Below are 27,026 nucleotides of genomic sequence, written 5' to 3'. Positions count from 1 at the left end.
GTATTCTCCTGGAATTCTTTCTGGTCGCAGGGCCTGGTTGTTCTTCCATTGGGTATGGAACGGCAGAGGAGCTCGGACCTTTTCTGATACACAAGTCAACGAGCATTCATGACAAAGGCAAATGCTTCTTCTTCACTGACACTCATAAAATGGAACCTAAGAACATCAAATCTTAATTGCGGAGGCCAATTTGCTATTCCTCGAGTCCCCAGTTGGCGTGGGGTTTTCTTACACTAATACGACCTCTGATCTACGCAATGAAATGTTCAGATCAACTTCTTGTCCGATGCAACTGTTTGTAGCTGAGGACTCCTACATATTTCTTCTCAACTGGTTCAAGAGGTTCCCACAGTTCAAATCTCATGACTTCTACATCGCTGGAGAAAGCTACGCAGGTAATCGACATATGGTGGCGATAAGGGAGAGTCTTAGATTATGATATTATTATTGAATATTGGGGAGGACACTCATGTTATAAGGGAGAATCCTCCGAAGTAGAAAGAGAGGAGTTTCTTATGACATTGAGAGGGTGGAGGGAGAGGAATTGATGAGAAGGGCGATGAGAGAGGCAAATTTTGGGACTTCTATATTATTATTATTATTATTTTAAAAAATAATATATTATCTATTTTGTCTGGCATTTGATATGTAAAGATAATTAAAATCCAATTAGAAATTGACACGTAGCTCTCCGGACTATCTGGATTGTAACTGGAGGATTTAAAGTGGACCCCAAAGCGTTGGACTATCTGGCGGCCCGAAAGGAATTAATTGGTGGCGTCAATTAGCTAGAAAGCGAATGATACGTTTGGGAGATTGAATGGACGATCATAGCCATTAATTCGGACAAGATTGATATATCTGACGGCTGCGATTGTCTGGGAGCTTCGGTGGGCCCACGCTCTCCCTCATTTCTAGATGATTCTAAAGTTTAAAATATTATTATTTTATTTATATGCTTCTTTCTCTGCTCGTTTGGTTCCGTTTTCGCAGAGAGAGAGAGAGAGAGAGAGAGAGAGAGAGAGAGCGAGCGAGAGAGATGTCGTACCTTTTGCCGCACCTGCACTCAGGGTGGGCGGTGGATCAGGCGATCCTGGCGGAGGAGGAGCGCTTGGTCGTCATCCGCTTCGGCCATGACTGGGACGAGACCTGCATGCAGGTAACCCCGTGTTTATTCTCCTCTTTCTTGATTCTCTTGATCTGGGTCCCTTTTATTTCTCGCTTCTGTTCTTGGTCGGAATCGGCCATCGATTAGGGTTTGCGTGCGAAATGGTATGACTCGTCCGTTATATTTCTGAAATCCACATGAAGTTACAATATTTTCTTTTTCTGTTTTGGACTAACCCTAAGTAGCAGCATTCGTTTGCCGTTGTAGTAGTCTTTACCTGATTTCTATAATTGGTTGACTAAATGTCAGTCAAGAACGGTTCCCTGCTGATCTCCGCCATGCTTGGCAGTGTGGTTGGACATGCAACCGATTTGGGTCAGGGATTAGAGTTTGGACACATTCGATTGTACGGACTTCGATCAAACAAAGTTTCAGATTTGTACGTAGGGGAGTTTATGCTGATTTCAATTGGAATAGATTGGCGTTCACATATAATGAATGAGAATAAATAAGCATCTTTCTTATCATCTTGTTTGCATTATTCTCTTGTATCACAAGATGACTGTAAAATTATCCCTCTGCTTTATCAATATATTCATTGTATTATAAGAACTTATTCTTAATCCATGTGAAATCCCATGGATTTTTAATCAGACTTCCGAAAAAAGGTTCTTATTCCGAGAATGAGAATAAATAATCATCTTTCTCATCATCTTGCTTGCATTATTCTCATGCATCACAAGATGACTGTAAAATTATCCCTCTGATTCATCAATATATTCATTGTATTATAAGAATTTATTCTTAATCCAGGTGAAATCCCATGGATTTTTAATCAGTCTTCCGAAAAAAGGGTCTTATTCCGAGATGAGTTTGGATTGCTACAATTTGGAAGAGATTATCTTTAAGTTGGTGCCATATTCCACTCTAAGAGATTAATAGTGTGAGTTATTATTTATTCTTTAGTAGCTCAGTGATGTATCGTTGGTATCTTGATGTAAGTGAATAGTGAGGGTTCAGGTCAACTCAGTCGGGTTTATTGGATTGAAAACAGAGTATTGTTTCTGGGAATATATTAAAAGCATAAATCAGCAGCCAGAGGATTTATGAGAGAACAGGCAAGAGAATATGAAAGTGAAGTTTAACTGGACAATCAGATGCCATTACTTCCTCCAATGTCAAAATTACTTAGAGAGTTCTATTTTCTGTAGGCATATAGCTCAAACTTGAAGTCCCAATAGACAAGTAACCATTATCTTTCTCTGTTTTGGGTTAGCTGGATTTTAGCTTGGTTTAATAAGGATGAATGGCTTCTTTAAAAAAGAGAGATAGGCAAACTGCTGAACTTTGTTGCTTAATTTGGCTTCTTCTTGGACTTGTGTATTATGAAAACAAATAATAAAATAGTAGTCATTGAAGAAATCACATGATCTTTTTTTTTTTTACTTCATAATTATTTGTTATTTGAAATAGTAGCTGACTGAACTCCTACAATCACATACCTACTCATAATCTAGCATGACTCAATTTTTAATCTAGTTGATTTTTTAATGGCATACCTGAAATCCATGACAAAGAACATGCTGGAACCATTTAAGGATAGAAAACAAAATTTATATGCCTGAACCTAGTTTATCCAATCAAAGGCTAAGTCATAAACCTAACACATCTGAGCTAACTGAATATTAATTTAAACTAAAATATGCACTATATCAGTAGCTTCTATCATATCCAGCTTGGCTGGAGGCTGAGATGTGCCAGTTCAGTAATCCCAACTTCAAGGTCTGATGATAGAAGCCAACACAATATTTTAATTTTCTTGATCGGCAAATTGAAGAGGTTTTTTTATAGATCTTCTAATATGAGTTACTTGCAAAATTGTTGATGATTTCCTCTATATCTGAAAACCCCTAGAACAACATAAAGGAGTGTTCATGCATATGTTTCAGAGATATATAGGAATATCTGGTGACTTTATATATTAAAACATAAATATATGCTCAATTTATACTGAATATATTCAAAGTTAACTTATGAATGTTATGGTTAGATAGAGTGAGTTGATTAGGATTAGTGGTGTGAGGAAATGCAAACAGAAATAGTAAGTCTTTACTAGAAATAATAAAAATATATTTGAATACTCTTTAATCTAATGACAGATATTGTCATACATAGAGTGTGCATGCAGCTAACTCCAAATAATTAGAACCTAATGGCTTGCTTTTTGTTCCTCGGTAGTGTATAATTGATTTCAGGGCATGCACAACACTTAGACGTAAAGGGATTAATACAAAATTTTGAAAACTTGGCATGCATGTATCTGTCATATGTAGTCACCCAATGGAACTTAGGGTATCTGATATTTTTGTCTGCAGATGGATGAAGTGCTGGCTTCTGTTGCAGAAACCATAAAGAACTTTGCAGTGATCTACCTGGTTGATATCACCGAGGTGCCGGACTTCAATACCATGTACGAGCTGTATGATCCCTCGACCGTGATGTTCTTCTTCAGGAACAAGCATATTATGATCGATCTCGGGACAGGGAACAACAACAAGATTAATTGGGCCCTCAAGGATAAGCAGGAATTCATCGACATCGTGGAGACTGTGTACAGGGGTGCAAGGAAAGGCCGTGGTCTGGTGATTGCTCCAAAAGACTACTCCACCAAGTATCGCTACTGATGGATATATATTACTTCCTTGTAACTAAACATTGCATTAAGGTAATGTTGCAATGACGGTAATGCTGCAATGCTCATGTCTGGTCCTCGAAATTATTATGAATATTTATTCTGGTTCCAAAACTTGAGATGTTGGAGGATAATTTTTTAATGAATGCTGTATTGGAACTCATATTCAAGTTGTTCATTGAAAATATTCATTTGTGTGAAAAGATAAACTGAAAGGAAGTTTTTAGATTGAATTATTATTTAATATGATATATGTTAATTCTGCTCAATTTGATTTAGACTCATTCAATATATGATTTCTGAACATTCATATATTAAGAGAAATAAACTGAGAGCATAATCTCATATCTCTAAAAATTAAAAAAAAATCAAATTACATCCACAAGTTATAAGTTTAAATTTACAGGTTAAATTTATGTTCAATGAATATTTGATCAATTTGATTAAGGTTCATCAATATTCAATATTCAATCTCTGAGAGTTCAAATATATTTCTGAGACCTTCTTCTCAACTTTCATTTACAAGTTCATATTATTCTGAAGGAAAGAATGATATTCTATAGATTTCCCTTCTTGAGCAAATGTTTTTGCAGCAAAGAAGGCATAATATTCTATTGATTTCGTCCATCACTCGTAGTATAAGAAAGTGGAACACAATGGTGTTGGATGGTTGTCACGCCGCAGAGCCCGAAGCGTTCACTCCAATTCCAACCAGGTGTGATATGACAGCAATTCCCTGCGGTCTCCTCCTCTACTTGCTATAAATAAAGTACAAGCAAAGCAAAGATGGCGTACGAGTCTTTTGGTGTTACCCTCATGATGGCGTACGAGTCGTGGTTGGTGGAGAGGGCGAAGGAGGAGCTGGAGATGCTGGAATCGCAGCATCCCACCCGCTTCCACCATCTCAAGCTCGAGCTCAAATCGCTCATCTCCCAACCCAACTTCGGCGCTCAACTCTTCCCCCGTGCTGTCGATGATGACGCCTTCGGTCCTCCTCTGGCTTCTGCTGCTGTTCCCACACAAGGTATCTTAATCCCCTCTTTTCTCCATTCCGACCTGTTGTTCATACATCGTCTACCACATCGATTGTTCTTTCTTTGCTCTCTTTCCTCGCAGCGTCATCTACTCGAAAGAGGAAGACTGAGACCGAGCGGCGGAGCCTGCATCAGAAGAACAAGGCACAGAAGTCGTCATCGGCATCAAGACAAACCGGTGGACGTGATGGGAGCCGGAAGAAGAGCGACAGCAGCGTAGAGGCAGCCATAAGGCGTGCTCAAGCTTGCCTCAGGAGGATTCAACAGGTTAAGCAAAGCTTGCTTTTTGCTAGCTAAGGCCAGTAAAGGTGCAATGAAAGGCCAGCCGGGTTTGTTCTTTTACGATGTTTTGGAGTGTCAACACTCTTTGTAACGTTTTCCATGGTTGATGAAAGTGTATATATATATATATATATATATATATATATATATAAGGGTTAAACAATAATTATTTCAGCTTCACAATCCACATTGTTCGAAAGAAAGAAGACAATCAAATCAAACCCGAATTGTTCACAGCTTGGCTGCGTGACAGTCTAAATGAGATTATATCTGGAAGCATGTATCCAAGTGAAAAAGCTGTCAATTCCCTTCGTTTGAAATGATGCTTTCTGCAAGTAACATGTGGTGGCTTGACACCAATAGATGATGATAGATGATGATGTGTACTTTCTCAATCAGATAACTCGCGAGGAATATTTTTCAGATTCAGACAGCACGAGCTACTCTACACTGAAGAAAAACACATCATTAAGGCATATCAAGCAGAAAGCATAGAATTTGTGTTTGGTAGATGCAATGGAGCACTTCCAAATGGAGTAACAAGTGGCTTAAATGTTTCATCCTACTCAGAAAGCTGATATATGATGAGATATTTTAATGAAAATGAGCTAAAAAGTAGCTTTTTCACTTCTCACATACAAAAATGGGATTGCATTTTCTAGTAATTCCAAGTGCCAAAACGATAAACCGATCTCGCTAAATTTCAGGGCTCATACCAAGCAGAAGGGTTAGATGATATCTATATCACTTTTTCTTCCTTTTACTTTCACGGAATTTGTCCTTGTTGAAGCCTCTTAAGCCATTGGTTGACACAGCAGTATTTTGTTTTTTCATACCTTTCCTACCTCCATGACCAAACTTGGCTTCTCTGAATTCCCTTTTCTTCCTACCCTTCTCATTGCCTACTTTCCTTTTGAACCCCCTAGTCCTGTCACCAGGAGCCACCCCGGTGCGCCTTTTCTTCGACCTCTCAAAGCCTTTTTCCTCGTCTAGTGGCAAATCCAGTTCCTCGTTGTTCCCTCTAGCAAATCCACTTTGCTGCCGTTTTTCCTCCATTTTTTAACTGATTCAATGTCCTCTTTCTTGCGCTTAGCCCTCTCTTTAGTCTTCTGGGCCTGGACCTCCTTTGCCAATTTCTTCGCTTCCCTTGCTTTCTTCCTCTCGTCAGCTTCCTCTATCTTCTTCTTCTCTACTAAGAGCTTGCCTTCAACCTTCAACATGTGAGAATCACTCTTTACCATCTCCGCATAGTAGTCTGGAGGCCTAAGAAATGGAATCCCCACGGCCTGTAATTTTTCGAAGGCCTGCTGAGTGCCATCTAATGCTTGGGTATAAATTGCCAACTCTCGTGCCAGGTCATCATTTACATCAATCTCTTGCTCCAGAGCATGATCAATGGTTAGCTTGTGAATCCATTCAACATTTTCCGGCCAAGTTATATCATTAAGCTTCTCAAGAAGAGCCTCCTTGTTGTAAACAGCATTCTTTGAAGGTTCACTCAGTGCCACTTCCCCAGGTTCAGATTCTGATCCGGACTCAGATTCCTCACCAACATTGTCATCCTCCAGCATTAATACATCTGGCAGAAGTTCTGCACCCCTGAGTGCAACCATTATGGACTGTCCATGAGAAACACAGTCAAACCATATAATTTTATAGTCTTATATATGAAACAATTTAGCTGCATTAGTTTCCAAGTTCTCAGCTTTTGAAACACAGGATGAAAATTAAGTTACTAACTGGAGAAAGAAGAAAAGACAACAAAACCAATCATTCAGTAATTGTCCACATAACAATAACAAGATAAGCAATGGAAACATGGAAAGATAATCGACAGTAAAAACTAAAGAAAAACAAAGATAAAGCAGTATCTAAGTGACACATCTTGCCAAACCATCCTTTAAGAAGCACAAACTGAAGGTACAAATAGAGAGAATTAAAAGGAAGTGAAAAATCATAGGAGGAAAAACAAAGAGGGAAAATGGAGAAAACATTCTTGGGCACTAGCATTTCATGATGGATAGCATTAGATAAACATCTACCAGAAGTTAGAAAATGTACAAGACACCAAAAGGTACATACATTATAAACAGCAGCATGCAAAATATAGAAAATAAAATTAAAGCACCGATATGATAATGCTCTAGTTGTAATTCCCCTAAACACAGATAAATTTATTGAAACTTATTTCGAAAGCAGAACATATAAACCTAAAAAAGGGTCATAAAGTTAACAATTAAGCTGTTGTGCAGAATGATATGAAACCGGAGCCATAGTTTTAGATTACACATCTTCCTCCGAGAATTCACTTCTCAAGCTTGTTGGACCGCAAAACATATTTTTCTGGACTTACATTAAACAAGCAAAATTTAAAATTCTCCTATTCACTTTCGTATCTCCGACTCAAGTATCTTTACAATCTTTACTATCAAGTTTATAACCTAAACAAAATCGTCATTCGACAACATAAAAGATGTAATCAGAAAAGTGGCAAAAAAAGTGCAAAAATCTCAAAAACCTTCATTTCCACATATCCCCTAGTTAGTAGACAAGACACAATAATGTCTACCAACAAAGACACTAAGTGAACAATCTAGGGTTCATCTAATCTAATAGAGTATAAAGGCCCATCCAAACCGGTGAGAAACTTGTAGCTGCTTTCTATAAATTTCGATTTTCATAGGCAGATGTAGCACAAATTGTTTTGTGGAAGCGAATATTGTTGAGAGGAAATGCCTAAAAAGGTGAGAGATAAGGCATATGCCGAAGGAGATCCAAAAGCAGGTATAGCCCTATATTATCAACAAGGTTAATATTCATCGTGTAGACTATTAGGAAAATAAGTGAGATGAAGATCAAACAAGCTGATAACGTCTAAAATCTGAAGAGCAGCATACCCAATCCAAACTCAAAAGAACAATGATACAACACGAAGCAAACACAAAATCTACCATCAAGAACTACGTGGGACGGTAAACGACTTAGTGAAGATGCTGAAATAGAAGAAGAAAAGGGCGGAAGATTACCAGCAAGGCGTATACCTGGGCGTGATGGATCGGCGGTTTCCGCTGGGAGTGCCGCCGAACAAGAACGAAAGGGCCGTCTGGAACTATATAACGCTCGTCACAACGACCTTATAATGAAATAAGACCAATCTCGGATAAGTTATGTATGTATCGTTTTGATATATAGCAGTATGCCGATATGCAATTGTCATGACCCGTTACAAGGACTCGTAATGGGCCTGCAACAGACACTCGGCCCATTTAGACTCCATTGGGCCGTCTATAACTAGTGGATCATGAAAAATTATTTTACGTATATACACACACCCTTTCTTTATTTACTTTTTAAAAATTATAAAAAGACAGGAAATAAAAGTTTGAGTTTATATTTAGTTTTGTGGATTAAATTTTATTATACCACCTATTTATTCTTAATTTTATCTTAATATTAAGAAAGTGTTTAGGTGAGTTTGCTCACCAGAAAATACATTTACATCAAGTATTGTCGGATATGTCGCCGTTTGTGTCTGTCACTCACAGAAGATCCAATTTGCAGATAACAAATTCACGGAAACCCACTGCTTCAGTTGAACCAAATACCACATCTCAAGAACACATGAATCTGTTCGGTAGAGGATGAATCATGCTTCAGAAATCTTAGCAACCCACATATTCCCAACATTTAAAGGCGTGCGTAGTCCATGGTAGCACAAAATCATGACACCATAATTGGGAATTCATACATTCTTTTGTCGACACTGATCATTTACCACCTCACAGAGTGACTTCTGCAGATATATCGTAAACTTGTTTCCATGTCTTGACTGTAACAGCTAAATCAATTAAAAGAACCAGCAGAAAATTGACAGACTCAACCCTCTTTGGCTGGCTGCAGTGGCAAAAGGCTGGATTTTTATATCTGGATTCAAAACTTTGTTTTGCAAGGAATCTCGTCCAGAGCCAATCACTTTGTTTTGCGACTTCAATGACAGTTGAGCCTTGACTATTGGTTTAGATTGAAACCCAGTGCAAGTAAATAAATAAGGAGAACATGTAGATAAGAAACTTGTCGTAAAAAGTAAACACAACACAACACCAGAGAGTAGAAAAGTCAGTTTTGCTGATCAAATAACTACCGGAAAGAACAACCTATGTATTTGCCTATCTTGAGCAAAATACATTGCAAAATGAAGGTGCAGTTCTTGAAAGTCCTGGTGACAAAAAGTGTTGAAACAATCTGAACTTATGTACTTGTGGATGCCTGCCTGAGTTTTGCTTGTAACAATAGACCGGCTTCATCTGCCATGTGTTTCTTCTTGGTAGTCATCTGCATATCAGGAAATGAGGGTTACGTGGTGGAGGGGATAGAAACATGCAACCGTATATGCAAAACTTCCAAAATTCTAAAAGGAAAAACACTTGTAACAGAGAAAAGATGCTAGAGAGCTGAGGCTAATGACCTACATGGTACATGTGATGTAGGCCTACCACCAATAAAAATGTTGAACAGGAGAATGATACTTGCCGATGATGACATCATAAAAGATTCAACAAGAAAGTAGATCCACAAACAAAATATCATATCAATTGCATGAGGATCTTTGGACATGTAAGATAACATCAAATTGCAAAGTTATGTTGAACATAGAGGGGGAAAAAAGAGTTCAACCCTAATACTGGCTTAACTAGGCTAATTTTGTATCTACAAGCCACTTATTTCACGCAAACACAACTTGTAGACAGCTTTATTTCAAACCTAAACCAATGAACACTACACGAAAGACAAAACATGTTTGGTTTGATTTGATTTCAGTCTAAATGGATTTGCTTTTGCCAAATTGAATGATGACCTTGACGATTCTAGTCAATTTTCAAGAAGCATATAGACAATAAATTTTTTTAGATAAGAACATACCTCCGTGAGTTCATCATGGTTTGATTTTAGTAAGGAAAGTTTTCGTTCACAATAGTCTTTGCCCTCAACCATGGTTTTCTGCTATGAATAAAGTGACACCAATTAGAAAGGCATCACAAGGAAGATCATGTAAAAATCCACAATATACAAAACAGACAATGTATGTAACAGTTCTTAGTTAAAATAGAAATATGGATGATGAGCAAGGCAGACTAGCAAAATATGCTTCATCAAGTGATCTAGATCAGCCTAATGTACACAAAAGATGGAATCATATGGAAGCTGGATGAGTTTTCTACTCTTCAAAACCCATTAGTGGTGATCCCTTCCCTAAACTCAAAAGTCATCTACTATGAATATTGACAGCTATATACACATTCCCTTTGTCATTGGAAACAAAGATCCCTTCCCTAATATCACGCAACTTGCATCATTGTGATATCATCAGAACATGAACATTAACAAAGCAATTAAACTATGATTACCTTATCAACTCCAGGAAGTAGAGCTAAGCGGTGTTAACAATAATAAAAGCTTCCATGCACCAGATGACGTTCCCTCTTCCCATCAATTGTAATTTCTGAAGTGATGTTCACTGAATAGAAGATTCAGCTTTAAAAAAGGTTTTCCTAAAATCCTTGGTGTGAATCAGAATTCTCGCTACATGTCCAATAATTTACTAAACTATTCTTTTCACAGAGTATATAGAAGTTAGGCTGCGTACATTGACCCTTCCCAGACCTCACATTGGCAGGAGCTTCGTGGATATGTCATTTTTGTATATATCTTCAAAATGATGGATACTTCATGGACACTTCTTCAGTAGATTGTTGACACTTTGATGTTAATTTTTTTGATAAAGGATAAGATAGGCTTATGTTATGGATATATTGTTTGATGTTGTTTATATTCCATATCAGAATATGAATAATCAACTCTAAATGTTAATGTCATCTTACTTTGTCATTATGAGGGTTTGCTTCCTCATATTTTTTTGTTAAATTATTAGACCCAACTTCGTTCCTAATGATAGTCTATAATGAATGATATTTACTTGTAATCATTTATCGATATCCATAACTACATATTTGAGTGTTATACGTAAGTAACAATTTTGTCATATAAAACCAATGTGTTTGAAATATTTCTAGTTGTCGTATTTATGCTATGCCATATGTTAGATCCTTAAGATCTCATGATTTGGCACACCAATCTACGTAATCAAACCATTCCACAAGCCCAAAATCTCTCCAATTTCACTTCTCAGTCTTTTTATTTTGCAATTTCCATGTCCATCAACAAGTCGAAGCAAATGATCCATCTAAATCCTTTCATGTCATGCACTCTTATTAACCCTAGCTTCATCTCCCATTACAGAAACTGTCCACTGGTAGGTGTAAATGCCAATCGAAGTGTATTAAAGTGACATTGCATTTCAAATCATGATAATGCAGAGAGAGAAACAGGATCTTAAAACTTGGTAATCCAACAAATTCCGTATAGACTGTAGGACACTACCATTAGCTCATCCATTCATATGTTGGAACTTAAACAAGAAAGAAAATGTTACTTCGCAAGTAGTAAAAAATGTTGGTTTCTTTGCATGCCAAATAGATAGGCAGAAGATGGGTTTCTTCAACACAATTCCATGGAATGCCGGTGTTTTCTCGATTGAGATCAAATTATTGTTCAGGTCTCCAACTCAAATAGGACGCAGAAAGGAACCAGCCTGAAGACTAACTATTTGATTATGCTTGTGTTTTAACTTTGTTTCAGGACTCTAGGCAACAACAAACAAATTTTTGGCAGAGGCATAGCAGTAGGATGAAAGGGCTTCCCAACAACCCAGTAGTGGCGCCAAAAAAATACAATCTTTACATAATAAAGAGCAAGAAAGCAGTTGAAAGATTGCATCTTTATCTATTAGCAGGAGAACAGGAAGAACCTCGATGAAGTATCCAGTCCCGACGTCGACAAGAACCTTCTCGGCATCATCGAGCTTACCGGGAACATAAAGAGACGCCGTGAGCGGGACCAGCAACTTCTTCCCTACGTTGCGAAAAGACGGGTCTCGCTTCAGAACGATATGGGAACGGAAACAAAGAGAGAAGGATACATAGAGGCAGCGGTACCTCGAGGTCGAAGGGAGAGGTCGTGGAGGGCCGCGGCGGCATTCTCGAGGCGGGCGGCGGCAGTGCGGATCTTGGTGAGGCTGTCCTGGAGGAGATTGACCTCGAGATCGGACTGCTCCTTGAGGGATCTGAGCTGCTCCAGGCTCAGCTTCTCCATGTCGGAAGCCCTAATCGTGGTACCCGCCGCCGCGGCTCCCTTCGAGCCTCCGCTCGCCCTGGTCGAACGCTGTCAAGTATCGAGAGAGGAGGCACGATCGAACGGTCCCAAATTAGGGACGTTATCGGGTCGGATCCGGCTTTGGCTCCATTACATTGTATAATGATAATTTTAAAACCATTCAGTTAAAAAATGATTTACTTTTATTTGAAAGGTATATTAAATACAGAAAAGTAAAATTATATATAAATTTAATGTTTATTAAACTTAAAAAAATCTAAATGCGGTGAGCGTGGATCGAACACGCGACCTTCAGATCTTCAGTCTGACGCTCTCCCAACTGAGCTATCCCCGCAATGTAAATATTACTTGATATAATTTTATATATTGTAATTCAGATAGGTGTCTTCATACGAAATGTTTACATTAGACTCGAAATCATTTACCCTACTGGGCCTGTACACTGCAATACTGCAGCTCCAGAAGGAGAAGAGTAGGGGGGAGGACTTCAGCAAGGCCAGTGTTGAAAGCAGCACAAGCAGTATCTGAGTAGGGCAGCCAGAGCTGCAATCCCAGTGAAACATCCGCAGAACACCCCCTCCCTCACAACGCCCGGCGGCGTCGGCACTCCGAACACGGGGGAAGGCACCAGGTACTGCTGGTACGAAGCGGGGGCGCCAGAATGAGCCGCCGACGTCAAGATGGACGTGAGGTCCAGCGGCGGCGCCACGCCAGGAGCTCGGAGCGCCTCGGTCGCGCGAGCTGCGGGGTCGAGCTCCGCCCACGGCAGCGGCAGCAGCGGCGGAGCGGTGGGCTGCCTGGCCGAGCAAGAGCAGCGGTGGCCGGAGTGCGGGCCTTGCTGAGTCGCGTTGGCCGGCCGTCGTCTCTTCTTCAGCATGGACCAGATCTTAAGCTTCTTCAGAGATCTTATCATCTGTACAAGCTCTGGTGGGAGACTTGGAAAGAAATGGCTCGAGAACAGAAGATATAGAGACGATTCAAAGCTAGAAATGCTTCCCACATGGCGTTTTCAAAGCAAAGGGAACGTTGCATTGCAGACCGTTGGCTTTTGTCTCCCTCACATGGTCGGACACTGTGGCTTCTGACTTGGCCGTGAAAGGGAAATGAGGCTCACTGACCAAAAGCCACCGTTTGCCGTGTCATCATGTCACCTTTCATGTTCTAAGAAGCAAGCAGAAACTTTTCGTAATAATTATATTTTTACTTGCATTCACTTTGTGCATTTTAACTAAAAGTTTTCTCTTTTAGCCAATGACACCCCCGTAATTAGATTTTCACTTAGGCATCCAATTTTTTTTTAAAAAAATAATAAATGGGCAAAAAGGTAAATCATAAATTATATTGATTAAGCATAACTGTATAAGGTGGTGACGAGATCCTCTCTTTGACGATTTATACATGATAACGATATTCTTCGATGGTGAGTTCTTCTCGACATTACGAGATATTTCTTTTCTCGATAATTTGTATTCGACAATAATGTTCCTTGACGAAGAATTTTTCTTAAGAAGTAACTATGTTCTCTTCCTTCGTGACGGCGGCTACATACCGTTCACAATGACTATGATGACAGTAACTCTCGATGGTTGCTTCCCATCCTCGATGGCATCGTTTTTCAATCTTTAGTAACCTTTGACGGTAACATCTTCTAAGGTTTTCATTATCAATGATAATTTCTCATCGACGGTTTGCAAGCGAGCAACTCAACGTTTATGATTCATCAAAGGAGACCAAATTGAAACAATTTGATGTGTTGATTGTTAACAATCGAGGTTGATTACATTCTCCTATATATATATATATATATATATATATATATATATGGGTATTTTACCAAATGAAACAAGGGAGATATTGATAATAGTTTACCTAAAGTCTTCTTTTTTTGTTAGCTAATAAATAGTTTTCTAATTATTTGTTCCTTATTAAATTTATAATGCTTAATTAATTTATAGTGAGTACCATTGAATTATATTAAGAAACTTACTTTATGATTTTGATTTTCTATAATGAAAATATTATTTTACTCTTGTCCTATTGATAATATTTCTTTTGTATATAAATAGAATGATTTTGTGTAGATCCCTTTGACTCCAAGGTGATAAAATAAATACAGATGAGAATTACAATATGTAATATATTTGATTACTCAATGATATATAGTAAGCATTATTATGTTATTTGTAACTAATTTATTATATTTTTTTTGCTAAATGTGAAGTCACTGATACCTTTATCATCTCTCCTTCGCGGTTCATCACCTCATACTCCCAATAATATAGAGTACATTGATTATTTTAGGATTTTTTTCTGCACAAGTGGTAGGAGTATAGGTCGTATGATCTTTGTCGCCTGTAAATGTGTTTAAGATGACTTCATTTGGTCATATAGCACATATTTTTAATATTTAGACATATCAATATTTTTTATAGTATCGTCGAATATTAGATGAAGGGCTACATTTTTATATCCAATGTCCTAAGTTTAACCCCATCAATGTTACTTTGATTTTTTATGTTAATCAATATCAAAGCTATTGAAAAATCTGAACATCATATACACAGCGAAAAAGTAAAAGAAAATAAAATATCAAATTTCTCAAAGAAAAAGATTATTATTATCGTATGAAGATTGATGCATAAAACAAAATGTAAAACCGAAACTGCATGTATCATATGAGATTTATTTTATAGGGAGATCATATATCCTTGAAAAATCTTCGATTTGTACGAGTAGACGAATGAGATTAATTGTCATCCTCTCTAGTGATAATTCACATAGAAGATGCGATGAATATACTTCTCAAATCGTTACACGATTTTTCTCTCGACATGCATCACGTGATCGAGAAGGGGCCGACCTTTTTTTGCTGTCCACACACCCTAAACTAGGCTGTCGGTTGAGGAGGAAAGGGAGGGAGGAGAATAAGAGATGACAACAAAAAACGATCTACCCTATGCCCTTTTTTATTTCCTCCTATTTCTAGAGGTCCTTATCTACTTAACTCTAATGGATCATACCTTATTGGGTATTGAATCTCTATCCAACTACCCAAGCATCTTAAATTAATATATTTTTATCCAATAATCTCTTATTACATCTTATTGGGCGTCACCTAGAAGATCTAATAATTTAGAAACTTGCTGAATATCCAATAAGATAGAGACTTCAGCAGATATCTCATATTCGAACTTCTACTCGTTATAATACCTACCATATATGTGTGACCCTCTAAGCTCAATGATAGAACTCACCCTATACATAGTGATTTCGACACTTATACATAATTATAATCTCTAACAAAAAAAAAAAAAAACAGAATCACGCTACATATCCAAAAGTTATACATATATAAATGCTACGCGCGTCATCGTCTATATTTGCACTAGAATAAGCTCCAACATGCTCACTTCTCTACCTAATCACTTAAATATGATACATAATATATTTACTTATAAAATAAAATTTATAATAAATAATCACTCAATAAACATAAAACTTTATAGTTTTATTTAGGTGAGCATATATCATGTCATATATATAATAATTAAAATTTTATAGTTCTATTTAGGTGAGCATATATCATGTCATATATACAATACTTCACCATTTAACAGTAAACACTTCACCATATAATTTTTTTTTAGTAAGCATAATTCTACGAGATAACATATGTAAAATTAAAAAGGTAAATTTTTATATAAAAATAATTCAAAATACTTATATCTAACACCTCACACTTCATCTGATGATATGATTTGATGATGCAACGACCCATTTGTCGATACAACCGAGGGTTCAATAGAATAGTTTGGCAACAAGAACGACACCCAAAGACGCTTTGACAATGCAGTGGCAAAGCATTCCACAAACGCTTCGCGAATGCAATGGTGATGTAGCCTTGCATGTTATGAATGCAACGAAGGATTAGCTAATACAGTTGAGGCTTCATCAATGCTGCTAAAAGAAAAATTGAGTTAACAATAATCTAAATGAGACCGGGCCGATTCAACAACATTAAAAAAAAACCTATAAATTACTTTTTAGAAAAACACCATAAGTAAAAAATGAATTAGGGGATCATCATCCACTAAAAACTGATTAACAGAGACTTTTTAGATAAATTATCCATTCACTTTACCTTAGTGGACGCTGGTGATTTACATCTTTGGATTTTGACATAAAACAATAAATTAACATAGACATAACTACAGAAAAGAATTTAGCTGCTTTATGGAAGAACTTTTATGATGTACAATGTAGATAATTTTCACCAGTAGCTTTGCCAGCAGTTCACGATGATCATAACAAGAGAATATTACCAGCCCAAGCAGACAGATCTTGAAAAACTTGGATAAGCAACGTTGGTTCTTTAGGAGTAATGTGGCTAAATTAAGATATAAGCAAATCTCCTTCTTGTCAAAATAGACCATGAGATCTCTTATGCGACCTTTTTCTGAATTTACCAGGAATCAGTGTCATGTACAAGCTGTAGCATTAAAATTCATGTGGTATGTTGACATCCTGGGGAAACATCTCACAGGCAACACGCGATAACAAACTAGAAATACATGAAATGCAATAAGTCTTGAAAGGCAAAGAAGTTTGAGAGCATAACTAATTATATAAAGACCTCAAAGTCACCTTCTTGAACAAAAAGGACAGTTATAAGTAGATCATAACATTTATGCTGCCGCTGTGATAAATAGACCAAGACAGAGTCCAATATGGATTGATCATGCACCTTAACTAGGATAAAAGATACAGATTCAAAGAGAAGACATACACCTTAACTGGAATAAAAGATAGACAAAATGGCCACATCAATATGGATTGATCAAATTATGGCAGTAAAGTTGTCATGAGTTCAGAGTTAACTTTTGAAGTTATCTAAATATGACCTAATAGAAAAATGTGACAACTTGATCAGTATTCTAAGCAACATGGCAGTACTGGAAGAGTAACATAAAACCAAGGAAGACTAGTTCAATTTCTCTGCCTACAATTGATATAAAAGTATGCTTGTTTCATATCTACTCATGTGTTATAATGTACTTAGCCACTGTATGTAATCCATACAAATCTGTTTAGTGAAAGAAGTGTTTGCAAATGTAGCCATCGATATACTGTTGGTTTTATGATGCAATGTTATTTGAGAGGAAATAACTGATGCTACCTCTACAGAATATCCACAACTGATAACAGGCTACAACATGTCATCCATCTATAAGCTGGAGTACAAGCATAGAAATGCCCATGCAAGCCGTGCAAAATAAAAAAAGGAACACTATAAATGCCTCCAATATCCCTACAGGTTTTATATTGACTACAAGTGTTTATATTGGCATTTGAGATTCAGACAATACAGAAGTTCCAATTTTCATTCACTGAGTTCTTTCATGGAGATAATTGATGCAACATATAAAAGATGCTTAGGTTTACGACTCTTCTTCTGAGCCTCTTTGCCCATTAAAGACCTTTAGATTGCCACACTTCTATATAAAAATCGACTCTTTCAGGGAGATGACTGATGCAACTTATTTAAGGCTTCTTAAAGCTTCAAACTTTTCTTGGACAATGCATCTTCACCAGTGCATTACTTTTCTTTTGTAGGCATACTGTATCAATTTACTGTAATAAATGCCAATATTTAATCATCATATGATATATTGTGTCAAGCTTTTTATTTCACAACTTTCTAATCTTGACACTAACTTATCTATAAAGTTCCTAATGCTGTATTTATTTTCCAGCCATCTGATAACTTCTTTATTTTGTCCTCTCTTCAAATTATTCTCTATTTTAAGTTTATCATTCATACACAACCAAATGTTGTGAAGAGGGTGGTGTAGAGATAGAGAATAATGCAACATATCCAGTGGATGTTTCATACTGATTTAAACACACTTAAAGCCTAACATATCATAATATCTATTCCATATTGTCTACGAAGCATAGGCAATTGTCTTTACCAACAATTCATAACTATTAGAAAGAATTTATAAAGGAACTACAATAAACAGCAAAAGCCATTTAGTTACTTTGGGTGGAAATTTATTATAGATGATATTAAAACAACATGTAGACAACTGAACAATAAGAGCAGAGAACTATATAGTTATGTTACAAAAGGTGATGTCTTTCTAATTTCTAGCACTTTTCCCAAAAGCTGACTGCTCTTTCATTTGCAATCATTTGCCAAATCCATATCAACCTGCGGATATTGTGAAAACTTTACCATAAGTTCACCTTACAAGTTGGGAAGTCCTCACAGAATTCTATAATTCACTGTAATGACATGTATCTTCCCCAAAGTTGGGTTGTGCAGAAGAAAATAGGAGATTCTCCATGCCAAGTCATGCATTCCCATTGCCAGTAAATCATTAAGTGTGCTGCATCAAAATGACAAGAACCGCAGTTAGTACCTGGGTGACCCAGAGAAGAAAAGGAGTTAGACCACAGGTACATGCAACCAGACTTTTAGGAGTTCATGGACTGTTGCTTCTGAGTGAGGTAGTTAACAGTCTCATAGTGCCAGGAAGGTGCAAAGTACCAAACATCTAATATAGCATGAATAGCAAGATGAGAAACATAATGGTTGCAGACAATGTTGAGTTCAGTAATAATTAACATAATATAGTAATTAATTAAGTCAAATTGAATGGTAATATTACCTCACTGCTCGGTGAATTTTCTTATTCTTCCTCCTCGGAAACAACAAGTTTGCCTTCTGTAAATTCACAAGGTTGGATTCCTACACCTAGATGCCTCCTCAATTTTTTCACAACAAAAACCTCAGGTTCTTCACAAATAGTGACCACATTACCCTTGCGACCAAGGCGTCCAGTCCGACCTGCCCTATGAGCATAATGAATAGAGTCTGTTGGCAAATCCAGATTGACCACAAGGTCACATTCAGGCACATCTAGTCCCCTAGCAGACAATTCATTCGTCACCAGAACTCTGAGTTCACCTTCCTTGAATTTCTTCAAAGTTGTTGCTCTAGCAAGCTTGCTAAGATCGCCGTGTAGTTCTTCCGCTTTGATGCCACGAGCCTCCAGCTTAAAAACAACATCCTTTAATGGCTTGGTATTGTTCATGAACACAATCACAGTTTGTGCGTCCAGTGCATGGACACATCTCCTTAAGGTGTCGACTTTGTGTTGTATTTTAGAAACACAATAGTAATGTTTCAAGGATGGGGGCAAGCTTTCAGTTGCCCCTTGAGTTACCGAACTAGTGGTAGAACTCATCTCGGAATCAGATGCTAAAACACCAGGACCTGGAGCAGGCAGTGAATCAAGAGGTACCACACTCTTGGCCCTGACAAGTAGAGGATCTCGTCCCCAGTTCCTAGCTGCCCGCACAACCGAAAATGGTATGGTTGCAGAAACCAAGATTGTCTGACGATCAGTTCGCCTAGCAAGCGGCCCCATTATTCCACTGGGTTTAGTTCCTGACCTTCTTCCCACATGCTCCAGAATTCTATGTATATCTTCACGGTAATTGAAAGACAACAGCTGGTCCACTTCATCCAAAACCAAAAACTGGCATCCATGAGTGTGTAGCTTCCCAGCTGCTGAAATCTCAGCGATACGGCCAGGCGTACCAACTACGATAATCGGCTTGTTCTTCTTTAGCGCCTCCTCCTGTCGTGACCGATTTGCGCCCCCAACAAGCTGCTGAACGAGCTTCTTATCCGCAGGACCAAGCAACCTCTCCACCTCCCTCACTATTTGCATGCCTAACTCCCTCGAGGGGGCAACGATAACAGCATCGATTCCCGGTTTCTGTTCAGGCGTCATTCCATCATCGGACACACTCTTCAACGGGCCTACTTCGGAGAGTATGGGGAGAAGGTAAGCCAATGTCTTGCCAGAGCCTGTGTACGACTGAACGACAACATCGTGCTTCTGCGCGATGGTAGGGATGGCAACAGACTGGACGTCGGTCGGAACGGTCAGGCCGGCCTCATTTAGCCGATCGATCAGCCGCGGCGACAGGCCAAGCTCGGCGAAGGACTTGGCCGAGAACAAAGACTCGTCAATCTGAAGCTTTGCCTTTCTGAGTTTGATCGGCTTGTCCCTCGCCGGAGAGACCTTCGTAGCGGCAGGTTTCAGCGTTCCAATATCAACAAAGCTTCGATCTTTCTTCCTTCCCGGCTCGATTTGAGGTTTGAAACCAAGGCTTGAGAGGGAGAGGGAAGAGTCCGGGGCTTCGGTGCGGTTCTTGGGGTGGGCCGCTTTATGGAACCCCGTGGTGCGGAGCGCAGATAGACACCTCAACGCAAAGCGGCCGCCGAGGAGGGAGCGAGAAGACGCCAATGCAAGCACGCCGCTGTGACTTTGCCCGATGATGAGCTCCATTTGAGCCCTCCAACAGAGGAGCAGATACAGAGCGGGGAAATGGTGGCAGCAGCTTCCCGCGTGTGGAGATTGAGGCGTTAGGGTTTTAGGATAAGAGAAACCTGTAGTTGGTTCCAAGGAGCGGCGGTGAGATGAGGCGAGATGACGTCAGCTTAAATGAGCCCAAACTGTTGAGCGAAAGAGACAACTATGCTTCGCACTAAAGCCCAAATTTTTGACCCATTTTATCAAACATGTAGTGGGCCTCTTAGGAAATGATAAACAATCTTCGCACTTTCCTCTTCTTTTTTTTCTTAGTTATTTATTAGAGACAAGTGATGAGGCCCATTAGAGGACAGATTAGATTATGGCATTTAATCTTCTTATAGATCCACATGAAGCTCCTCCATCAACAAGTAAATAAATTTGTATGATGATGGAATCATTGCATCCATCAGGAATGGAGTATTTGAGACATTATTAGGTGGACCATAGGGGAAACATTTGGACAAAATCATCAAAATCTTCATAGATTTCTTCTTTTTTCTAAAAAAAATATTTGATTTAAATATTTAATAGTCAATTTGGTACTATATTTGACGGTTAATCAGAATTATTGCATCCATCAACAACGGACCATTTGAGACATATATTAGATATGAGTGGGGTAATATTTGAATAAAATCATCAAAATCTTCATAGATTTCTTTATTTTTTTCTAAAATAAAAATATTAAATTTTAAAAATGATAGTTATAATTGAAAATAGCTTATTAGAAGCTGATCTAATGTGACTAGATTTGATAGGTAATCAAAGCTACCGAGAGTTTCGACACATGCCATCACGGTTTATCACGAGGATCGACTATATCAAGGCTAATTACATATTATGCTATGTACTTAGACCTCTTTAGTATCATGATGTTTAGACTTCAAAATTTATATTGAAATCCCTATAATTATAAAAGTAAAATATTTAACCTCATTTATCCAAACGTTATTGGTTTTACCGACGAAAAATACAGTAATAGCAAATGCATGAATAATATAAAAACAATGAGCAAAAAGATAATTTCAATAGTGGTGAGTGGTAAGCTAATTATAAATTATCCTTTGGAGTTAGACTTCTTTAATATTTTGATTCCTATACTTAAAAAAATTATATTAAAATTTATATAGTTATAAAAATAAAATATTTAACCTCATTTACCATAATATCGTTAACTTTACTGACTAACACGTGCATTAAAAAATATATAGTTATAAAAATAAAATATTTAACCTCATTTACCCTAATGTCATTGGCTTTACCGACAGAAGATACAATACGTACGTGATAGCATGTGCATGAATAATACAAAAATGATAGGCAAAAAAGTAATTTTAATAATGATAGTAGATGGTGACGTCGTACGAGACTATTGTGGTGGTGGTCTGCTAATCATAGGTGTCCTGCAAGCCAATCAAATGAGTGATGACACGTATGACATGATACACATTTTTTTTGTTTATTTATATTATTTGACATTTTATCTCTTTATATTGCTTGTTGCATGAATATATATTATAATGTTCGTGGATGTGTGCAATGGGAATTGGATCTTGATGAGATCATGATAATGAGATCGATTCGCCTTTAAACACAAAACCTAAATAATCCCGGTCATAGGTTACTCGAAAGGGAGATCGAGACCACCGGACATACTAGTATACTATATACTCATTCATATGATGGAGGCAACTGGTCTCATAGCTGCTCATGTGGGGACACTAGGGATACAGTGCATATGCTCATTAGAGAATAAGTTCACTAATTGATTCGCTCATTGAATGCTAGATGGTTGATGTTACCTTATTGTCATACAACGATTTCATAATCCCAATGGTGTATCTGGTCTTTAAACTTGAGGCACCAAAGATGTCATGTATGAGTACTCCACTTTTTGATACTAGACTTATATATTTGGAAGTTCCAAATATAACACAGTCGGTCATCGAGAATGGTAGTCAACCTTACGAGATCTATTAAGTATCGATAGAGGATCATTTGTTCTCGGTGTTATGGGAGGAATATCCTATATGTTCTTGCTCAGATAAATCCATAGCCATGGTAGTTCGGATTAAGAGAGAAATAGTTCTATGGGAGAATCCGATTAGAGTAAGACTCGGATAGAAACCATATGGGCCTGTTAGCACCATGCTCGATATACGGTCTTTAGGATATTAGATGATGAGGGACTATAAATACATAATAATCGAGGGTAAACAAGTCCAATGGATTGGATTCTCCTGTATTGTTTAGGGACTACGACGTAGTGGCCTAGTACATCTGCAATCGATAAGTCGAGTGAATTATTATGAAAATAATAATTTATTGAGTCAGAAAGAGTCATGATAGGTATGACTCACGACTAACTCGATATTGGGCCTAGAGGGTCACACGCATATGGTAGGTGTTACGATGAGTAGATATTCAGATATGAGATATTCATTGAAGCCCCTATCATATTGGATATCTAATAAGCCTCTAGATTATTGGATCTTATGGATGAGATCTAATAAGAGCCAATAAGAGATTTTTGAGTAGAGACCCACTAATCTAAGAGGTTTGGATAGTTGAATAAAGATCCAGTACCCAATATGATATGATTCATTAGGGTTAAGTTGACAAGGAGCTTCTATAAATAGGAGGAAACCGAAGGGCCATGAGCTAGGTTCTTTTTGGCTGCCTGCTCCTATTCTCCTATCTCCCTCTCCTCCTTATACTAGAGCCCCTATTTGGGGCGTGTGGACAGCAAGAAGGGGTAGCCCCTTCTTGATTGCATGGTGCGCGCGAGGAAGAGATTTGGGTAGCGATTTGAGGAGTGTCTTTGCAGCCCCTGTCATGTGGATCACCGCTAAAGAGGAGGACAATTGACATCATTTATCCTCTCCCATAGATTTATAGGTTTTGAGGGATAGACGTTCTCCCTATATAACACATCTTTCTTGTATGCATAGTTATTTGACTTTGTAGGTTTTTACGCACTAATCTTTGCACGACAATGAAACCTTATTTTTCTACAAGAATTTTGGGATTTTATTTTTTATTCTTTCGCTGCACATGTGATGTCGCCCCAAATTTCCTAACATGATCAGTAACAACGACATGGCGTTCAGTCTTGTCGATATCAATCTGAACATTGATTATGAGAAGAAAGAGGAGTCAAAGTGATGATACATGTCCATCGATATTGGAGGAGGAAGAGAAGAGAGGTTAGGCATTTGCATCGACATCGCACCGCTTTGCCTCCTCTATTATCACTCTACATTTGCATTGGCGCCAGAGGAGGAAGAGGAGGTAGGTGAGACATCTATGTTAGTGACGATAATGAGGGAAGAGGCAAGTGAGGCAGAGTAGTACGATGTCATTCATACATATGCTGTTACATGCTATATCTTCCATCAATAAAGCTCACGACATTAGAGTAAATATGATTAAATGTTTTACTTTTATAACTATAGGAATTTGAATGTAAATTTTTTAAGTCTAAATATCAAGACGCTAAAGAGGTCTAACAATATGAAATAATCTATATTAGCCTACCACCATCGTTGAAATTATTTTTTTATATATCGTTTTTGTGTCATTTATATATATGTTGTCACGTGGTATATCTTCTGTTAATAAAACCAATGACGTTAGGGTAAATAAGATTAAATATTTTATATTTATAGCCATAGAGATCTTAATATAATTTTTTTAAAATCTAGGGACTAAGATAGGATGTCTAACTCCATACGATAATATGTAATTAGCTAGCTATGGCATAATGATAGTATCTAGGTTTACCTAGTCAACATGACAATCATGTGATATAGTCTATTCATGTCCAATCATTATGAGATATTCCTTATTGATACACCAGCTTAGCTTATGACTATTAAAAGAAAAACCTGCCATAGTATATGTATTCGCGTTTAAACACTCACAATTACATTCATCATTCGAACTCATTACGGGCATTCTCAAACATGATATAATTTGACATGATCCTTTAGCTCATGCTGATCTATCGTCATTAAGATAGGACGAGAAGGAATAATCAACTCAATCATCTCAAGAGGCATTTGGTTTTCGGACATAATAGCATTTGAAAACGGGTTAGGTCGATCAACTTTATCGTGTTGACACTAAGATGTTGCCGCTTTCTATTCGATGAAATGTTGCTTGCAGTTCCTTAACTTGATGCTTCAAAGTAACTTGAGTTCTCGAGCGCAGCATGACTTCCTCACCCGCTGCATCATATCTCTACTGATTGGATTGGATGTCGTCTTTATTACGAGCACATATATAAGAGAACAGTAATGGTGAAAAGCCAATGAGACGCATTTCCGACAACGAGTTAACAGAGAACCAACCTTCCATGGGCCAAACAAGGATCAGCTTGCCTTCTAAGGTTCTCAGGCAAGCAAACCACGTGTTGTTGCCTGATCGCCATGATTCGGGGTGGCAAGTTGGCCACTCCACCTCGCTCTCCCCATCAGATGCGTTGTGCAGGTCGATACCCCCCGGGGTGTAGTGGCTTAGAGGGCTTCCCTTTTGGTGCTGTGGTGTCTGCTTCACGTACATGGGAAGGCAGTGATGCAGCACACCCTTGCATTATTGCCTCGTGGCATGGGGTCACTCATGCCGAGACTCTGTGTCAGCTTAGCCCACTTTTCCTCCTCCCCTCCCTTTTTCTTCTGAATCTTCTTCTTCTTCCTCCCACCTCCTTCCCTTTTCAATTATGCAACTCATATGCTCACACATGGATGGGGCAGCTTCTTGTGCTCCCTCCTCCACTGTTCCCTGCCCTGTCACTGTTTGCTTTTATTCCATCGAGTTCGAGAACCATTTCCATGTGTTACAGAAAAAGGCATGTGGCAAGCTGACGTATTTGACTATATTGTCTGATGCAGTCTTCTTCGTCAGGCCTGGACCTGGTCCAAAGTCTACTACGACCACAATACTTTTCTTGGTAGAACACAGCTAATGAACGTTATCACCACTTTAATCTGCCTCAACGCCATGGTGCTTGCAGCGAGAGTCAAACTAAGCTGCCTGTCAGCTTTGCCTTGGCCTTTTGCCAGAGGTTTGGGTGAGATAGCAGAGTTCTCTGCTATCACATGACCTTCGAGTCTTTTTCCCATCCATGCATGCATGTGTGGCTCATGGCAAAACACACAAGCGTTAACTGTGTATAGCTGAATGCAAGCCATCTGCTCTTTATGCCACAGATTTAAGTGGCGAAGGCGTTCTGAGGATAGACTGTCTCATTCAAGGCTGTGGTAATAATTGCCGGGTTGTTGTGGAGAAGAGGGTTTCAGTGTCTCTAATTTATGTCAGCTTCAGTCCTCTTCTCCCACAAAAGGAGGAATAGAAAAAGTTATGGGAATGACAAGAGCCTCCCTGTTCTTGAGAGACCTCAACTAACGAAAGAGCAAGACAACTCATTTGGACGTGGACACAACGGATTGAAGCAACTTACCCAACTGTGTTTAACCAGAAGAATAAACTCTTGATTTGATAGTCAAACTAAATCGAATGTGAGCTTGCGGAGAAATGGATGCATGGATCATAGATGCTGTCACTGACATCTGTCAGAAGGCAAACACTCATTGCTCTGTGTGCTCTTGTGCAGGCAAAATGGCCTCTCACTGGGTACAAGGATTACAGAGGAGACTTAATATTAAAACCTGGAGGTTTGGAGGACCATACTATTACAAAAGATGCACTTCTTTTGAAAGATGCCATGGTTTTTTATGCTTCTTGTTTGATTGGGTATGTGTTCTATGTCATACAGACAACAATATCATGTTTCTTCTACATTCTTTCACATGAGAATGAATCAATATAGTCCAAGCTCAAATGATGTGTGTGATTAGGTGAAATATCGATATTAAAATCCTTGCCTTTGAATCGTAGGAAGGTGAATACTCGATGTATAATCTACAGGTATGCGCGCATTTTAAAGCCTACTATCTAATCGGTGCTTGCTTAAATGACAAACGATGGGATGGGTATTTGGCAAGCATTAAAAGTCATTTTCTCACCCAAAAAGAGGACGAAGCGGTGACGGAATCCGCTCGAAACGCGACGGCAACAGCGGACAATTCAAACGGTGGCAAAGCCTTCAGCAGGGCCACTTTTGCCGGCTTTCCATCAGAAAAGGCGGCAGCAGAGCCGTCCGATTCGAATCCAACGTCTGTCATTTAAAACGGGCCCGTGACGTTAGCCCGTCAGCTTCCTCTCTTCCCTCGCTTGCCTTCTTTAGTCAAAGATGCGCTTTTGCCATATCCCTCGGATTACCCCTT

At 38.4% G+C, this 27,026-nt stretch overlaps 4 protein-coding genes, 1 long non-coding RNA gene, 1 other non-coding gene and 1 pseudogene across 6 annotated transcripts; 2 read left to right on the top strand and 5 right to left on the bottom strand.

The window, feature by feature from the left end:
• Nucleotides 1-980: 980 nt before the first annotated feature.
• Nucleotides 981-3,963, top strand: LOC103990055 (thioredoxin-like protein YLS8). Its single transcript, XM_009409119.2, has 2 exons — nt 981-1,159; nt 3,484-3,963. The coding sequence occupies exons 1-2, from the start codon at nt 1,040-1,042 to the stop codon at nt 3,790-3,792; spliced, it is 429 nt and encodes a 142-aa protein (XP_009407394.1). The 5' UTR covers nt 981-1,039; the 3' UTR covers nt 3,793-3,963.
• Nucleotides 3,964-4,289: 326 nt separating this feature from the next.
• On the bottom strand, nt 4,290-4,750 carry LOC135610335 (uncharacterized). The gene is made up of 2 exons (XR_010486097.1): nt 4,613-4,750; nt 4,290-4,558 (listed from the first exon to the last, which is right to left on the bottom strand). It is a non-coding gene; the product is annotated as an uncharacterized LOC135610335 (long non-coding RNA).
• Nucleotides 4,552-5,350, top strand: LOC135610334 (uncharacterized). The gene is made up of 2 exons (XM_065104721.1): nt 4,552-4,824; nt 4,917-5,350. Exons 1-2 carry the CDS (start codon nt 4,587-4,589, stop codon nt 5,129-5,131), a joined length of 453 nt encoding a protein of 150 aa, XP_064960793.1. The 5' UTR covers nt 4,552-4,586; the 3' UTR covers nt 5,132-5,350.
• A 234-nt stretch (nt 5,351-5,584) lies between these two features.
• Nucleotides 5,585-8,230, bottom strand: LOC135610333 (probable rRNA-processing protein EBP2 homolog; annotated as a pseudogene).
• A 924-nt stretch (nt 8,231-9,154) lies between these two features.
• On the bottom strand, nt 9,155-12,429 carry LOC103989809 (prefoldin subunit 5). Its single transcript, XM_009408788.3, has 4 exons — nt 12,169-12,429; nt 11,982-12,085; nt 10,037-10,114; nt 9,155-9,448 (listed from the first exon to the last, which is right to left on the bottom strand). Exons 1-4 carry the CDS (start codon nt 12,323-12,325, stop codon nt 9,365-9,367), a joined length of 423 nt encoding a protein of 140 aa, XP_009407063.2. The 5' UTR covers nt 12,326-12,429; the 3' UTR covers nt 9,155-9,364.
• Nucleotides 12,430-12,607: 178 nt separating this feature from the next.
• TRNAF-GAA (transfer RNA phenylalanine (anticodon GAA)) lies at nt 12,608-12,680 on the bottom strand. Its single transcript has one exon. It is a non-coding gene; the product is annotated as a tRNA-Phe (tRNA).
• Nucleotides 12,681-18,362: 5,682 nt separating this feature from the next.
• LOC135610332 (DEAD-box ATP-dependent RNA helicase 47B-like) lies at nt 18,363-20,825 on the bottom strand. The gene is made up of 2 exons (XM_065104720.1): nt 19,021-20,825; nt 18,363-18,738 (listed from the first exon to the last, which is right to left on the bottom strand). Exon 1 carries the CDS (start codon nt 20,710-20,712, stop codon nt 19,042-19,044), a length of 1,671 nt encoding a protein of 556 aa, XP_064960792.1. The 5' UTR covers nt 20,713-20,825; the 3' UTR covers nt 18,363-18,738; nt 19,021-19,041.
• Nucleotides 20,826-27,026: the final 6,201 nt, after the last annotated feature.

This window comes from Musa acuminata, chromosome BXJ2-4, assembly GCF_036884655.1.
Source record: "Musa acuminata AAA Group cultivar baxijiao chromosome BXJ2-4, Cavendish_Baxijiao_AAA, whole genome shotgun sequence".
NCBI classification, from domain to species: Eukaryota; Viridiplantae; Streptophyta; class Magnoliopsida; order Zingiberales; family Musaceae; genus Musa; species Musa acuminata.
The sequence above is the reverse complement of the archived record's forward strand: the minus strand, read 5'-3'. Positions and strand labels throughout refer to the sequence as shown.